At 37.9% G+C, this 17,759-nt stretch overlaps 1 protein-coding gene across 1 annotated transcript; it reads right to left on the minus strand.

Moving 5' to 3' along the window:
- Positions 1 to 754: 754 nt before the first annotated feature.
- On the minus strand, positions 755 to 7,943 carry LOC120578409 (uncharacterized; the record flags this gene model as incomplete). The annotated part of the gene is made up of 4 exons (XM_039831107.1): positions 4,513 to 7,943; positions 3,336 to 4,205; positions 2,330 to 3,257; positions 755 to 2,242 (listed from the first exon to the last, which is right to left on the minus strand). Coding segments are annotated over exons 1-4 (6,717 nt in total), but the record flags the coding sequence as incomplete, so codon positions are not given.
- Positions 7,944 to 17,759: the final 9,816 nt, after the last annotated feature.

A 17,759-nucleotide genomic window follows, 5' to 3' on the forward strand; every position in this document is an offset into this window, starting at 1 on the left:
TCTCTTTTACCTAAGCTGCCCTTTCGGGTTTTCAACTTAGCGAGTTTTTCCTTCTTTTTTTTTTTTTTTTTTTTTTTTTTTTTTTTTTTTTTTTTTTTTTTTTGCAATGACCACGCCCGTGCTTTTGAATCGAACATTGACACATGCTTCTACGATACATGAATTAAAAATAAAATGTTTGTCAATTTTGTTTTTTCCAAAAGAAAACATAAAGATTTTTAAAAGGAATTTTCAAAGTTTTTACCTCAAGTATTAACAGTAAAAATGGAAGAGAACTTGCACATAGAATAAATAGGAACTTCAAATAAAAGGCACAGGCTCAAATTGATTTAAAAGAAATGGTAACCAACCAAAGGTATGGCACCACAGATCACAAAAGTTTGGAAAATGGTAATTAATATGGGGAAGGTACACTGAACATAATAACCATCATACTTCCTACCAACTTTGAATTCCACTATTACGATTGCTTCAATATCGAGGATCTTTTGACGGCTGAGGTGCCCCAAGTGAGTGATGCTTCATCTGATGTAGTTACTTGTCATAATCCTTAATTTTTGCATAGATCGCCCTTGCGGGTTTTCAATCTATCAGGATAATTTTTTTTGTTTTTTTTTGTTTTTTTTTTTTTGTCTCTAATTTTTGCCTGGACCGCCCTTTCGGGTTTTCAGTCCACCGAGACGCTCATTTTTGGTTTAGGCCGCCCTTTCGGGTTTTCGACCTACCGAGCTGTTCTTTTTTAGACAAAGTATTTCTTGACTGCATCAGAATTCACAGGGCGAGGTAAATCCTCTCCATCCATGGTTGTAAGAATTAAAGCACCACCAGAGAAAGCTCTCTTCACTACATAGGGACCTTCATAATTAGGTGTCCACTTGCCCCTGGGGTCTGGTTGAAAAGACTTGATACTCTTGACCACTAAGTCTCCTTCTTTAAATTCACGGGGACGAACCTTCTTATCAAATGCTTGTTTCATCTTGGTCTGATATAGTTGTCCATGACACAAAGCAGCCATGCGCTTCTCCTCAATCAGATTCAACTGATCGTACCTATTCTGACACCATTCAGCCTCTGACAACTCAGCTTCCATCAAGACTCTCAAAGACGGGATTTCAACTTCTACGGGAAGTATCGCTTCTGTACCATACACCAAGGAAAAAGGGGTTGCCCCTGTTGAAGTACGCACTGAAGTACGGTAACCATATAGAGCATAGGGTAACATTTCGTGCCAGTCCTTATAGGTGACCACCATCTTCTGCACAATCTTCTTGATATTCTTGTTTGCAGCTTCGACCGCACCATTCATCTGGGGTCTATAAGGAGAAGAGTTATGATGCTCAATCTTGAAATCATCGCACAATTCTTTCATCATTTTATTGTTCAGATTCGTACCATTATCCGTGATAATCTTGTTAGGGACGCCATAGCGACATATGATATTGTTCTTGATAAACCGGACCACCACTTGCTTGGTCACATTGGCGTAAGACGCCGCTTCAACCCACTTGGTGAAGTAGTCAATGGCCACTAGTATGAAACGATGTCCATTGGAAGCTCTTGGTTCGATCCGACCAATCATATCAATGCCCCACATAGAGAACGGCCACGGAGATGAGATAACATTGAGCATAGACGGCGGCACATGAATCTTGTCCGCATAAATCTGGCACTTGTGACATTTCTTAGCATAGTGATGGCAGTCAGCATGCATCGTTATCCAGTAGTAGCCTGCTCTCAATGCTTTCTTAGCCATTGAATATCCACTAGAATGGGTCCCAAATGATCCTTCATGTATCTCATGCATTAACAAATCGGCTTCTCGTCGGTCCACACATCTGAGCAAAACTGAATCAAAGTTCCTTTTGTACAAAACATCTCCACTTAGAAAGAAGTTACCAGACAATCTTCTTAAAGTTCTCTTATCTTTACGGGATGCCCCAGGAGGGTACTCTTGAGTTTGAAGAAACACTTTAATATCATGAAACCACGGCTTATCATCGAAAACTGCTTCGGCTGCAAACACATAAGCAGGCCTATCAAGGAATTTGACACTGATCAGCGGCACATCGTTGCCATGATTCACTTTGATCATTGAAGATAAAGTAGCTAGGGCATCTGCCATTTGATTCTCATCCCGAGGAATGTGGTGCAGTTCCACCTTGTTGAAGAAAGTCAACAGACGTCTTGCATAGTCTCTGTAAGGTACCAAACCATCATGGTGAGTCTCCCATTTTCCTTTGATCTGGTTAATCACAAGAGCAGAATCTCCATATATGTCAATATTTTTAATCCTCAAGTCAATGGCTTCTTCAATACCCATGATGCAAGCTTCATATTCTGCAATGTTGTTCGTACAATCAAACCGGAGTCTTGCAGTGAAAGGAATATGAGTACCCTTTGGAGTAAGGATAACTGCCCCTATTCCATTACCATACACATTAACAGCCCCATCAAATATCAAACCCCACTTGGAGTCTGGATCAGGACCTTCACCAAACAATGGTTCGTCACAATCTTTCATCTTTAAATACATGATCTCTTCATCTGGAAAATCAAACTTGATAGGCTGATAATCTTCAATTGGTTGATGAGCTAAATGGTCAGCAAGAATACTACCCTTGATGGCTTTCTGAGTGCGGTAGACAATATCATACTCGGACAATAACATCTGCCAACGAGCAATTCTTCCTGTTAAAGCCGGCTTCTCAAAAATGTACTTGATCGGATCCATTTTGGATATCAACCAAGTAGTGTGATTAACCATATAATGACGAAGACGCTTAGCAGCCCATGCCAAAGCGCAACAGGTTTTCTCAAGCATAGAATATCGGGACTCACAATCGGTAAACTTCTTACTCAAGTAGTAAATGGCGTGCTCTTTCTTTCCAGTCTCGTCTTGTTGACCCAACACACAACCCATAGAATCTTCTAACACAGTCAAATACATGATCAAAGGCCTCCCTTCGACCGGAGGAACAAGAATCGGAGGTTCTAACAAATACCCTTTGATGCTGTCAAAAGCTTTCTGGCACTCTTCCGTCCAAACAATCCCTTGATCTTTACGGAGTAACTTGAATATCGGCCCACATGTGGCCGTCATATGAGAGATGAATCTGGAGATGTAGTTCAGTCTTCCTAGAAACCCTCTAACTTGTTTCTCTGTCTTTGGAGCAGGCATTTCCCTGATAGCTTTGACTTTGTCGGGATCCACTTCGATACCCTTCTGGCTGACAATAAAACCCAAGAGCTTGCCGGATCTAACACCGAAGGTACACTTATTAGGATTCAAACGGAGTTTGTACTTTCTCAACCGTTGGAACATCTTCAACAAATACTCAACATGTTCTTCTTCAGTACCCGATTTGACAATCATATCATCCACATACACTTCGATCTCTTTATGTATCATATCGTGGAATATTTTAGTCATGCCTCTCTGGTAAGTGGCACCAGCATTTATCAACCCAAACGGCATTACTAAGTAGCAGAAAGCGCCCCAAGGCGTGATGAACGATGTCTTTTCTCTATCCTCTGGAGCCATCTTGATCTGGTTATACCCGGAGAACCCATCCATGAAGGAGAATACCTTGCATCTAGCAGTACTATCAACCAATACATCAATGTGAGGTAAAGGGAAATCATCCTTCGGACTAGCTTTGTTCAAATCCCGATAGTCAACACACATTCTGACCTTACCATCTTTCTTTGGAACGGGCACTATGTTGGCCAACCATTGAGGATATTCGGAGGTAATCAAGAAACCTGCATCAATTTGCTTTCGCACTTCCTCTTTGATCTTGAGAGCCATATCTGGATGAGATCTTCTTAACTTCTGCTTGACTGGAGGACACTCGGGCTTCAAAGGCAAACGGTGTTCCACAACATCATGGTCTAACCCCGGCATGTCTTTGTAGGACCATGCAAATATATCATCATACTCTCTGAGAAGCTCAATTATCTTTTTCTTGACAGACGCCTCTAACGACGCTCCAATCTTAATTTCTTTTTTATCATCCTCAGTGCCCAGGTTGATTAACTCTATTTCTTCCTTGTGAGGCTGAATGGCTTTTCTTTCTTGCTCTAACATCCATCGGAGCTCATCGGGAATCTCTTCATCCTCTTCTATCCAAGCTTCGTAAACTGGGAACTCAAAGTTGGGAGGTAGCATAATGTCATCATGTTCAACGGGCTCATGTATGTTCAGTCTGCATATGATTCATGATTGATTTTTAGTAAAGAGTGAATGCAGACCTTTGAAATTGATGTATATATATATATTTTTTTTTTTTTTTTTAAAAGAAAAAGAGAACATGTTTTTTGGTTTTTTTTTGTATTACCATTTTTCCAGAAAAAGTACTAAAATAAAATAACAGTCGTGACAGAAACGACAATTTTCATCAATACTGAAAACAAACTCAAAGTAAAAACAAACCCTACAAGATTTCACTTTCGTCTGGGGTAGGACGAAAGGAGTTTTCTTAAAGAAAAGCAACAAAAAGACAAACACATTACTTAGAAAGAGGTATCACAGAAGGGATGTCAACAGCAATCCAATTGCAGCAGTTTCCACCCGGAGTCACAAAGTCAGGTGCCACTTCTCCTGATTGATCTTCCAAGATTGCATTAGTCTCAGGCGGCGCATTAATGAATCCAGCACTGTGAAAAGTACCCCTAGTTGGGTCGAACATCACTTGCTTATTGCCAGAGAAACCCAGACCTTCTTTGCGCTTGTTCTCGGGCAACTGTACTAGCTTCCCCCAACCTTCCGCTTTTCCTTCTTGAATTACTCTCTGAGCATCCTTTAGAGATGCCATGCATGTTTCACCTCTTGTAGTACCGCTTTCGACCGAAAGCCCTTGGAATGACGTTCCATCCGAACTTTCACCACCAATGAAGGAAAAAGACGACAAATGGCTAACCAAAAGAGCTGATTCCCCACTTACTGTAACAAGTTTTCCACGACTCACAAACTTTAACTTTTGATGAAGGGTGGATGTTACTGCCCCGGCTTCGTGAATCCATGGTCTACCAAGTAAACAGCTGTAGGAAGCTTGAATATCCATTATCTGGAATGTAACTTTAAACTCTTGGGGCCCAACAGTGATAGGTAAATCTACTTCTCCCCATACCGACTTCCTGGATCCATCAAATGCCCTTACTGATACACAACTAGGTCTAATAAATCCATCTGAAAATGTCAATTTATCAAAGGTAGTCTTCGCCATCACATTGAGAGAAGAACCGGTGTCTATCAAGACATTGGACAAAGAATCTGTTTTGCACATAACAGAGATATGCAAGGCCATATTATGGTTCTTCCCCTCCACTGGGAGGTCTTCATCGCTGAAACTCAGATTGTTGCATGCCGTCACATTTCCAACAATGCTCCCAAATTGACCCAAAGTCACATCATGGTCTACGTAGGCTTGATTCAACACCTTCATCAATGCATCCCTATGAGCATCAGAGCTTGTCAATAGTGACATGATAGAAATCTTTGATGGAGTCTGCAATAACTGATCCACTATCTTATAATCACTTTTCTTGATCAGCTTCAAAATCTCATCATTATCAGTTTCACCGGGTTGAACCACACTCTTACCCTTGCTAGGATCTGGTATTGGCACTGACTCTAACACCGGAGCTTTCTTCTTTGCTTGCACAACAGCCGGAAGGATGCGTCCACTTCTCAGAATTTGACTATTCTCTGCAATGTTACTCACAGAAGTTGAGGGACTCCAGGATATCTCTCTACCATTCTCTATGCTTGTAGGTTCATAGTTATACGGCATGGCGTTTGGAGAGAAAAACGGCTTGGGTCTCGGCACACAAATCACAAGAGGAGTGACAGCTGGCTTGGAATTGTCCTTGAACACTGGAGTAACACCATCAATTGGTTTCGCACTATCTTTGAACACAGGGATTACAACACAGACACTCTTGTCCTCCCTTGTGACTACCAGCTCTCCCCGATCCATTAGCCCTTGCACATCATCTTGAACCTGCGCGCAACCGCGGGGATCCACAGAACATACCTCACAAATATTATGATTGTGGCTAAACATAGCTGCCTCACACATCTTCATATGTAACGGAACCAACGGAGTTTTGATATCCTGAGAGCGAGTGACAAGACCCCCTTCTTGATAATCTTCAACCATGTTAACAGTAGGCCCATGGGGTGGCAGAGGATGGTCTGGAGCAGCAGGGTTCGGGTCAGTGAAGGATAAATCTTTGCTGTGAATCAACTTTTGAACTGCCTCTTTAAGGGGGTAACAGTGTTCAATGTCGTGTCCTGGTGCCCCTTGATGGAAGGCACAATTTCGATCAGCACGGTACCAAGGGGGTAAAGGGTTCTGCACACGAGGAGGTGGTAGGGTCTGAACAAGACCTCGGGCAAGCAAGGAAGGTAACAAGGCTTCATATGTCATGGGGATAGGGGGAAATTGGTTTCTTTGAGGGCGAGTATGTTGTTGTTGAGCTCGAGGGCGAGGCTGTTGCTGTTGAGGTGGTGGGGGATAGTATGGTTGTTGATAAAACGGTTGGGGTTGATAAGGTTGTGGTTGATATAGTGGTGGATAATATGGATGGGGTGTTTGAGGCCTTTGTAGTTGATAGTTTGGATTTTGTGGAGCTGGGGTAGGTGGTGGAATGTTAGCAACAAAGGGGTAGCTAGGGTATATAGGCTGGGATCCGCCATGGGCCACCATGCCAACCTCTTGAGCGTTCTTCTTTGAGTACCCATTTCCGAACTTCCTATTACCATTAGATGAACCAGCTGAAGAAGCACCATCTCTACTTACACGTCCCTTACGGACCCAATCTTCAATGCGCACACCCATATCTACCATATCGGTAAACTTCTGTGAAGCACAACCAAGCATCTTCTCTGAGTAGAAAGGGCTCAGAGTCTCATAGAATAGATCGGACACTTCTCTTTCATCCAGAGGCGGACGGATTTGAGCAGACTTTTGAATGAAGCGTTGAGCGTATTCCTTGAAAGATTCCTTATCACCCTGAGTCATAGATTGCAGTTCTTTCCGGTTAGGTGCCAGATAAGAGTTATACTTGTACTGTTGGATGAAAGCATTGGCCAATTCCTCAAAGGTTGTGATGCCCTTCAAATTCATATACCATGTGTGTGCGGGACCAGTCAAACTGTCCTGGAAACAGTGAATAAGCAGAGGCTCATTATTCTTGTGAGCAACCATCTTCCTGACATATGTGACTAAGTGCATCTCAGGGCAAGTATCCCCTGTGTATTTTTCAAAGATCGGCATTTTAAACTTATGAGGTATCACCACATCTGGAACCAAGCAGAGATCATTCACATTCTGACTGAACATTTCTTTACCGCGGATAGTCTTTAACTCTTTGTGCACCGCCTCAAACCTTTCTTCCAAGTTTCCCACCCTATCATCACCAGCCACACTATTGGAGTGATAAACCTGTTCTTCTTCTTGATGAGCAGCATGAACAAAGGGTCCAGCATAGGTCATAGTGGCCTGAGGAAAAGGCTGGCCGGACTGATAAAACGGTGTTTGTTGATGTCCAAAAGGAAACTGCATTTCTGGTGCATTATGACGAACACCTTCATTATTTGCGAGTGGCATGCCCCACGGATAGCCTGGCGGCATATGATACTGAGGAGGAATAGAAGAACCAAGAGAGCCAGCAAGACGAAACCCTGAACTATACATATTTGTCATATCACCAGAGGAAAACTGATTCACCAAGGGCTGTGTAGTACCAATAGTTGCAGTAGAACCAGCAGGCTGAGAGACTTCAACATCTCCCTGAACAGTCTGAACGACTTTTGCTTGAGAGGCTCGTGCCTGTGCGGCCATCATGTCCATCATCATTGCAGTTATTTTTTCCATACCTTCCTTGAGGCTACTAACCTCTTCCCTAAGGTCACTGTTCGTTTGTTCAGCATCTGCCATTTTCCTCTTGAGGTATGCTCGAGTATGATGAACACGGGTAGGTTTGTACTGAATACGTCGGGCCACCTTTGCTTTTCTCCTGAGGCAGAAATGAGGAAAATATGAGACTTGGCTTTGACACTTTTTATGAATGCAATATGATGCATGATATGCTATATGCCAGAATATGCAATTTTTATCGAAGGACCTATAGAAGCAATTTTGTAAACATATCAACCTAAACAATTCATTAAAATTAAAAAAACAAAGTTGATTACAAGATAATTCCCTTTCTAACAACAAAGCCAAGGGATAAACTTTTAAAGTAAAACAAAAATAATTCCCTTTTAACAAACTGAGTCAAGGGATAGACTCCAAAATACATAAATGAAAACTAAGAAAATGACGTGAAACACAAACTGAGAGACTCTCAAGCTTCTGAAGCGGACTAATCCTCAAAATCAGAATGTGGACCATCAAAGAGATCCATACGCTTCTTCTTTCGCCCGGGAATTCGATCAAGGGCGGCATCTTTCTCCTTGATTCTTTCATTCAGCTTGGCGATTATCTCGTCTTTCTGTCGGCTATCATAGGCTTCTTGCTCCAGCAGGCCCATTACAGTCTCATAATCATGATCCTTCTTCTGATACTCTCTTTTCCACCTATGTATCTCACGTTCCGCTTCGGCTAAACGCTCCTGGTACTCTTCCTTGGTTTGTGGGAGTAGAGGTAAAGGTATTTCTGGAACAGTCGAAGATAAGAATCTTGGCAAGGTATAAGGCATACCAAAAGTTGTAGCTCTATCGATCACCCACTGTGTATACGATTCATGTGCGAAGCTCTGTTTCCTTCCCAATTGGATTCCATCAAACTTACGAATAGAGTGCCAAGCTTGCACAAACCGCATCCTCAAACTTGCATGATCATTTTTGTTAAGATAAAACTCGTTGGACAGAGAAAGACTGTCAGGTCTCCCCTTCATAGGGTATCCGTACTGACGCATAGCAAGAGTGGGGTTGTAAGTAATTCCTCCACACGTACCGATAAGGGGCACATTTTCAAACTCTCCACAACTACCAATAATTCCTTCGGTGTTAGTACCCGCATGAACCCACACAATGTCAGCTGGAGTGAGAGGCATGATCCTCTCAGACCAAGAAGCTTTCCCGGTGTTCTCTTTGGAGAAGACAGACTTAGGTAAATGTGAAGCATACCATCTGTATAACAAGGGTGCACAACAAACGACCAGTCCACCCTCTTGGATATTTCTGTAGTGAATAGAATGGTAAGTGTTTGCAAGTAAAGTGGGAACTGGATTCTTGGCTAGAAAAATCTTAATTGCGTTGAGGTCGACAAAATTGTCCATGTTGGGAAACAAGAAAAGGCCATATATGAGTAAGGTGAAAATAGATTCAAAGGCATTGGTCTTTTTGGCTTTCACAAAGTTGGAGGCTTTTTGGTAGAGGAATTTGGCGGTTAAGCCTTGGAGGTTGTTTTTAATGGTGAAGTGAGGATGAACCAAGTCAGAAGGTTTGAGGTGAAGGGCTTCTGCAATAGTTGCATTTTTGGGGCTGGGTTCAAGGCCGTTGAAAGGTCCTCCCTCGGATACCGGTAAGCCGACCCAAAAGGAATATTCTTCAAGAGTGGGGACCAACTGGTAGTCGGGAAACGTGAAGCAGTGACAAATTGGGTCGTAAAACTGCACCAAAGTCTCTAAAATTCCATCTTCGACCTTCACTTTGAGGAGGTCAAGTAATCTCCCATGACGTTCTCGAAAATCTCTTGGATTAGTCACATGAGATGCTAACTCCCTTAGCCTTGTCAAATCCGGTTTCTTGAAAGTGTACTTCTTAATACTCCTCGTCTTAGAATCCATCTACAATATTTACAAAAAATGCTTGTCTAAGTCCTTCGACAATTTAATGGATGAAAAAAAAAAATACATTTATGAATGAATGCATGGATGCATGCTTATGCTGAAGTACATAGAATACATAATGAGGTTAAGTCCACAATGTTGGAGTCAAAAGGTGACAACGCCATTTGGTAAGGACTATGGTTTCAAATTGTACCTGTATCACGGGTTCTACCAAGTTCCCAAATTACAACTTCCCTTATGAACATATCGGTGTATAGGACCGCTCCTAGTCCAATAACATCCATAAGTAAGTCTAGTTTGAGTGTAGTATCGCGTGTCGACCAAAGTCAAGACTGCTCTTGGTTTAGCCACCGCACTACGTCCTAAAAAAAAAGCCAAGATGGGTTAAGGGTGATCTAAAGGTCCTCAACGTTTAGCGGACTTCAATAATAACGCCAATCACGACTGCCCATGACGACATATTATTACTTTTGAAAGACCTATGTTGAGTGGAGTTACATCACGTGTACACATATCGCAGGACCGCTCCTGGTATGGCACTATGATCGTACTCCGTCCTATCTTATGCTTCACTCAAGCCCGGGTGTAGGACTTATCTCACCACTCACGTAACAAGGTATGCAAGCAAATATGCACAAAGCATAAACAAATAGTACAACACAAAATAAAATAAAAATAAGGTGGGTTTAACCCGCGTAGAATTTAAGTCCCCAGTGGAGTCGCCATTTCTGTGCTCGTGATTTTCGGATATCAAACCATTAATTGATTTGAATCGTCGATCTTTGAACTCTCGATTTTTATTCGTGGGAAGGGAAAAAATGAGTAAAAACCCTCATCGAGACTTTGGATTCGGGGGTTGGTTATGCGAAGGGAAGGTGCTAGCACCCTAAGCATCTACGGTATTCCGTAGGAACCTCTTACCTAATTTATCTTGTGCTAAATTGATTTGCTTATTTGAAAATTAATACCTAAAAATCTAAGTGAAAGAATGGAGGAAGAAGAAGTATGTTTTTGGTTATTTTTATTTGATTTGGAAGGATAAAAATCCTATGCCTACATACCCTTAAAGAAAAGGGATCAAAACCAATGTAGTTCACCTAAAAAGTTTCTTTTTGGTGGGTTAGGTTGATTTTAACAATTTTGAAAAAAAAGGTTTTAAGAAGGGATAAGAGGCCTCAAGGCATGAGAGAAAATAAGGTGAGGTTGGTCAAATTTTAATTACAAGAAATCAAGTCTATTATGAATGTTAATTCAATTAAGCATTTGATTAAGAAAATAAAAGGAAAAAAACACTTGGGTTACAAACCAAGGTTTATTAAGAAAATATTTTTGGAGTTTTGCATATTTGATTTTTTTGGGAAAATAATTTTTGTTTAAACTAACCTTAAAAACTAACGTAACGGAGCAAAAATAAAATAAGCGGTAAATAAAGCGGCATAGTGTCGGTGCGTGTGTTACTACACTATTACATACCCTCCTAGATACATTCTATGGTCTCAAGAAAAATATAATAAGGAATAAAAAAAATAAAAAAATGCGCAAAATAAATTACATCAATTTCCTAATTATACACACTAAAGAAAATTAATGACAATAAAATGACAAGAAATTAAAATATGCATGAGATGACTCTAAATAAAAAATGGCAATTATAAAATAAAAACAATAAATAAAAATTAAAACAAACACAATATTTTTGTAAGTTTTTTAGATAATTTTTTTTAGCAAATAGGTGCAGAAAGTGAAAACAGAGGTGTAATTAATAAAATTGTAGTGAAATTAAAAAGAATAATTGGGCTTAACCAAAACGGGTCGTGGGCGGGTCGGTTAGACCCGCCCGGTTCGAGTTGATATAAATAGGGTGTAGAACCCATTTTTTTCCATTTTTTCAAACCCTTCTCTCTCTTCATTCTTTTCCTCTCCGTCCTCTCTCTTTTCTTCTTCTTTTTCATGAGTTTTCCGGCGCGGTGGCCGGTGGTGGCACCACCGCGCCGGAGTGTGAAACTCCGCCGATTCAAAAATTGTTTACGTTTTTAAACCTCCTTTTTAATTCTTGTTTCAAATCCGAACTCAGATTTTCAAAAACAACATCATACAAGTCTAGATCTGCAAACAAACAACGAAAACAAAACACTACCTCACTTTACCTGAAGATCTGATTTGAATCGGCTATGGCTTCAACTTCTTCTTCTTCTCTTCGATCTGGTTTCACGTTCGTGATTCCTCCCTATCCTTTCACGGACCGGTTCTGTTTCTTGCTCGAAAACGGTGTGGTTTTGGTGATGGTTTGATGCGGATTTGTTGCTGTTTTTGTGTGGTGAATTGCGGCTGGGTTTGATGATATTATTGGTTGTTGAAACTGTGTTTTGTGTTGTGAATTGCGGCTGGGTTTTTTTTGCTTGCGGCCGTGAAGTTTTTTTTCCCCCCCTTTCTGTGTTTTGCAGGTCTGCTTTTATAGTATTAGGGTTGGATTGAACAAGGAAATAACTGGCAGAAGTTACTACCGCGTTCCCGGATTTGGCAACAAAAAAATTGACCCTATGAAATTGGCTGAACATGAGGCGTACGGAAAAAAAAAAAAAAAGAAAAAGCAAAAAATGGACCCTTGAAATTTTCGGACTTATTAATTTTATTGGACAAAAATTGGAAAATAAACATTCATGAAATATTAAAAAGAAATAACTGGCTTTAAAATTAAAATTAAAAAATGGAAATTAGACAATGAAATAAAAAAGAAAATAATGGGAGAGAAAAGGGTCCGATTCAGAATAAAAATGAGGTATTTTAAAATACCTCCCTGCCGAAATTTTCACTGGATCATGAGATCGGTTAGAGTCAAATGACGCGCGTCCGTGGGATCCTTGGTCAAAATTTAGGGTATGACAATCTAGTAGAATGTTATCAAATGAGTATAACCGGTGGTGTAACTTTGTAGATGTAATCTGATCCCTTATATATATATATATATATATATATATATATATATATATATATATATATATATATAATATAATATCTTATATTTTAGCATATCCATCCTTAACCAATTGATTGAACTCAAGTGGCTAATGAGTTCCACTATAATAAAATAAACAAAACAAGATAAAATGAGCAAGAAACTAAGCAAAACAAAGTAGATCAGGCATGACAACAAAACTCATACCAGCGGGTACCTGCCAGAACCAAACTCAGTTTGACTCTGTTTTGACCGGGTTTACGATTTTGGATTTTCCCCGATTTCAAAAACACGGATACGAGATGTGTAACAGAGATATAGATACCCACACAAAACTCATACTCAAACCCGTCCCGAATGTAGAAAATCTATTTATTACCCATTTTATATAAATAAAAACTCAAACCCTAAATAATTTCATTCACACAACGAGACTCTCGTTCTTTTAGATGACAATCACTTCTCATAGTTCTCTCTTTACTCCTTCCATATCTCACACTCTCAGTCTCTCTTTTTCTCCATCGCCATAGTCATTGATCGTCGTCATCTCTTTGTTGGATAATGCATTACAACATTGCGCTCGGGGCTGAAAAATACTTTTATTTTTATTAAATAAAATATCCATTGCGGAGGATGGGGATGGAGGTACCAAACCCGACGGGGATGGTGATGAGATTCGATTCCTCATCCCCGTTAGGTATGGTAAGGCAACAGATAAGTATATGGGAGTATGGTATGTGGACGGGGGAGGTAAAACTCGTCCCCACCCCCGTCCCATTGCCATGCCTAAAGTAGACGTTCTACAAATAATTTGGGCATCTGTCGACCTATCCCCTATAGCGGTTATTATGGTAGCTTAACTCCCTTCTGCATAAACATTTTCTTAGCCTTACTACCACCTCTATAAAAGGCCTTTCTCTAGCAATAGAACAATTATTCAATTATTTAATAGTTGCCGCTCTCTTCCTCGTCAATGTAAACCCTATGCTTGGAAACATTATTTCCCTTCCAAGCACACTTCTTCAAAATCTCCAAATTATAAGCAGCGTTGAGATTTAAGAGCAGATCAGAAACAATGACATAAGGAGAAATCATACCACTCTAAGATGGAGAATCTTGAATATAATCTAAATTTATGAATGCATCATTTCAGAGACCAATCATAAACATATTAGAAAGTTTGTTCCTCTGTCGATCCCCCACTTGTTTCTCAACTAGAACAAAAGCAACAATCTGCACTGGTTGTGCAAGAATTTCTCCAACAGAAATACTAGGAAGTGCCTCCTCCTCAATTTTTAGAATATCAATCACATCAAAAAAGTTTAAATATTATGGTTGGAGAGAGAGTGATGTATTTGAGGATGAATATTTAATCCAAATAAATACGAGGGACTACAATCAAAACTTTAGGCCATGTGCCTGTTAATGTTTCTACATGTCGAGTTGCCTTCACACACACTTCAACACAATGGAAAAGAAAGCAAAGGAAACATCAATTTATTACTTTAATTTAACAAGTATTTTTGGTAGGTGAACCGTACGTAGATAATGGAAAAGAAAGCGGGGGAATTAACAATAAATTTAAAATCTTTTTTATTAAGAGCACAATAAATTTAAAACAAGTGACATAATAGAAAAAAGGGTTAATGGTGCTTTACCCCTCTGTAATATAAGTCATTTTTGGTTTTCCCCTGTAAAATATTTTTTTTGATTTATCCCCTTATAATTTTTTTTAAAAAAAAATATTTTACAGGGAGAAAACCAAAAATGACCTATATTACAGGCGGTAAAGTACCATCAACCCTAGAAAAAATAATTAATATTTTAGTAATATTGTAAAATGATAGTAATTAAATGTGAAAAAACATAAATTTCACCTAACAAAAGAATGTCCTTAACTCTCCTCTATAAATAATATAAAAAGAAAGATAAACATAGATATTTACTTAAATGATTTTACTCTTGGTTTGTTTTTCATTCTTTTGTAAGAGCAATATGAAAACTATTATTTCGTAATAGCAATATGAAAACTATTATTAGAAGAAAAAAATAATAATATACTAAGGAATGGAATAAAGTAGTCAAATGTCATAATAATTTTATCAAATTATCCTAATCAACTATTGATTTGTTTTTCATTAAAGAAAAAAATAATCCTTTGGAAGTAGTGTAACATATTATTAAGGGAAATGTTAACTAGTGCCTCGAGGGCATTGGTTAAGACCATTAAATGATAACTTATCATGAAAATGTGTGTAATCAATGCATCAGAAATCGAAGTATTTGACTTTTTTATAAATTAATTTCTTCATTTGGAATCCTCAAAGAGTGCTCCAGGGGCACTCGTTAACAAGTCCCATCATTAATTGAAGGGTACAATTTAAAAGAAAAAATTATTATTGCATTGGAAATTGAAAGTGACATTCATTTTGAAACAATTTTTTTGGTTAAAACGACACTCATTTTGAAACGGAGGGAGTAGCATATTTGGAGGGAGCATAGTGTAAATATAATTATAAGTGATTTTGAGTATAGAGAAAGTCTGACATAGTCACAAATATAAATAAAAATGACTTAGACACACATACATAAATAAGAAAAATTTAAAGATAAAAGTAAAAATGATGTGATTAATTTATTTTTCTTTCAATTCTCTCCATTTATGTTTATGTGTCCAAATATTTTTATTTAGATTTGTGTTTAGGTAAGAATTGCTCTTGAGTCTAAGGTTTTCTCTATCCTGAGGCATCATGCTTTCATCATAATTTTTTCAAAGAAAAATATGCATTCATATTCAGTTTTTTTACTCAACATATGTATTTGGTTTGAAGTTACACTATTTATTTCTTTCTTCTCAACAATAACCAAGGACTATATTCAAAATCAAATAAAAGTGTGAAATATCTTGACAAAAAGCTTCGTAATATAATTGTAAAAAACAAACTTTTCCATATATTAAGATCAGTTCGATTCGAGAGATTAATATTGCAAGTCGATGATAGGTTGTTCAACATAAAAAAATCAAATAAAAGTATCTATATTCTTCTATATATATAGAAAACAAATAAAAGTAACAAAGGCCTCCTTTATAGTTTTTGGTCAAGAATCAAGATCAAGTGCACATTTAAATATCATAAAGTATGACTGCAAGGCCATTAGGGGACCACGTTTTTCCAGCTTAATTAATTTGATCCCTCCAACTACACTTCAAAATTCAGTCTCAAACAAACATCTATTATTTGTTAAAAAAAAAAAAAAAACATCTATTAAACGAGAATAATTGCCACGCAGAGAAACAAGATGATTATAAATATCTATTGCACTTTTCCCTAAAAAATAAAAAAAATCTATTGCACTTTTTTTCCCGACGAAATTCAACACATTTTACTAACGATTTTCATGTGAGTTGTATTATTTTGAAGATCAATTTCATTAAATAAAAGCGTACACCATTTTGTACAAAAGAGAAAGAAAATAAAACGTACACCATTTCTTCTGTGTTGCTAAAATAACTTATTATTTTTTTTGTTAGTTTTACAGTATGGTATGTAAGTTGCAAGAGTTATTTTTTCGGTGCTATAGCTGTAAGAGTGTGGTCCTATCTTTATTTTATTTTATGTTTCAACATGGTTGTTTAATTTATTTTTACTTGTCTTACTTATTACTAGTTATTATTGGATAAAAAAAAAAAAACTTATTACTAGTTATTAGAATTTCGGATTGAGATTGGTTCAAACCTTACTCAATGAGATTGTAAGATGAGAAATGTTCCCACTTACAAAGCTAACTTCAAACATTATCTTATTCAATATTACATTCTTACTCGATCAGCTAAAGACAAAATGTTTAAAGTGTGATATGAGTGAGCCGATAATAGTAATCTAATAGCAGGCGATTCAATGAGTTTTAGATGGATTTTAACTACGTCGTCTGATTTTGGATCTAATTCAATCTTTACAAAATGGCTAGTAAGGTGATGATTTCTCCCACATAAAACACATATTCATGTCACATTTCACCCAATGAGCGGCTTTTAACACAAATCTCTTGTTGTGCTCATGACTTAGATTTGGTACGTGAATATAAATTGTGGACGACCCTTAAGAGATAGTTCTAATACCATATTAGACTTTTTATATTTAGTTTAGCACATCCTTATAAATCTGATTAATATGGCGATGACTTGCACGGTCCCATTTATAAAGTTATCTATATGCTTTATCTCATTAAATGTGAAACTCTTAGCATCAGTAAAAGTTCAGATTCACCAAACTTGGATATTGTTGACGGTGTTATACTCTTACAACATAAAACCTAACAACTCACCTCTCTTCTTGTTAAAATAAAATCTCACCTCTCTTGTATATCTAATGTTTTTTCCTTTCTTATATAAATTTGGGTCATCTTAAACACTTTGAATGTCTTTCTTTAATCTTCAAAACTGATATTTGTAGAAATTTTCAAAATTTTGGACGCCGAAATAAGTTTAAACTGAAATTTGAGCCTTTAATTATTTTTCTTTTTTGGGTAAATACTTCTTTTCGTCCCTGTAATATTAGTGAATTTTGGTTTTAGTCCCTGTAAAAAAAAGATTTAGATTTTGTCCATGTAATTTCATATTGTTCCACCTTTGGTCACTCCTTTCATCACGTCAGTAGAATCTGTAATTACAAGGACAAAATCTAAATCTTTTTTTTATATGGACTAAAATCAGAATTCGCTACTATTACAGATGCAAAAAGAGGTATTAATCCTTCTTGTTTTTTTTTTTTTTACTTAAGGCCTTTAAAATTTTGGTAGATGTAGAAATTTGAGTCCTTAAACACTTTGGAGACCCTCAAAATTGAGGATTTATTAATGTAATAAAGTTTAGAATTTAGAATTTGACTAAAATTTGGGCGCTTAAGTATTTCGATTTAATATCACCATCTGATGTGGCACAACTTCCGTTCCCTCATAAAACTGAACTAGACTCTGATACCATTTATTAAAAAGTACGAAG

This window comes from Medicago truncatula, chromosome 2 (assembly GCF_003473485.1).
Source record: "Medicago truncatula cultivar Jemalong A17 chromosome 2, MtrunA17r5.0-ANR, whole genome shotgun sequence".
Lineage (NCBI taxonomy): Eukaryota > Viridiplantae > Streptophyta > Magnoliopsida > Fabales > Fabaceae > Medicago > Medicago truncatula.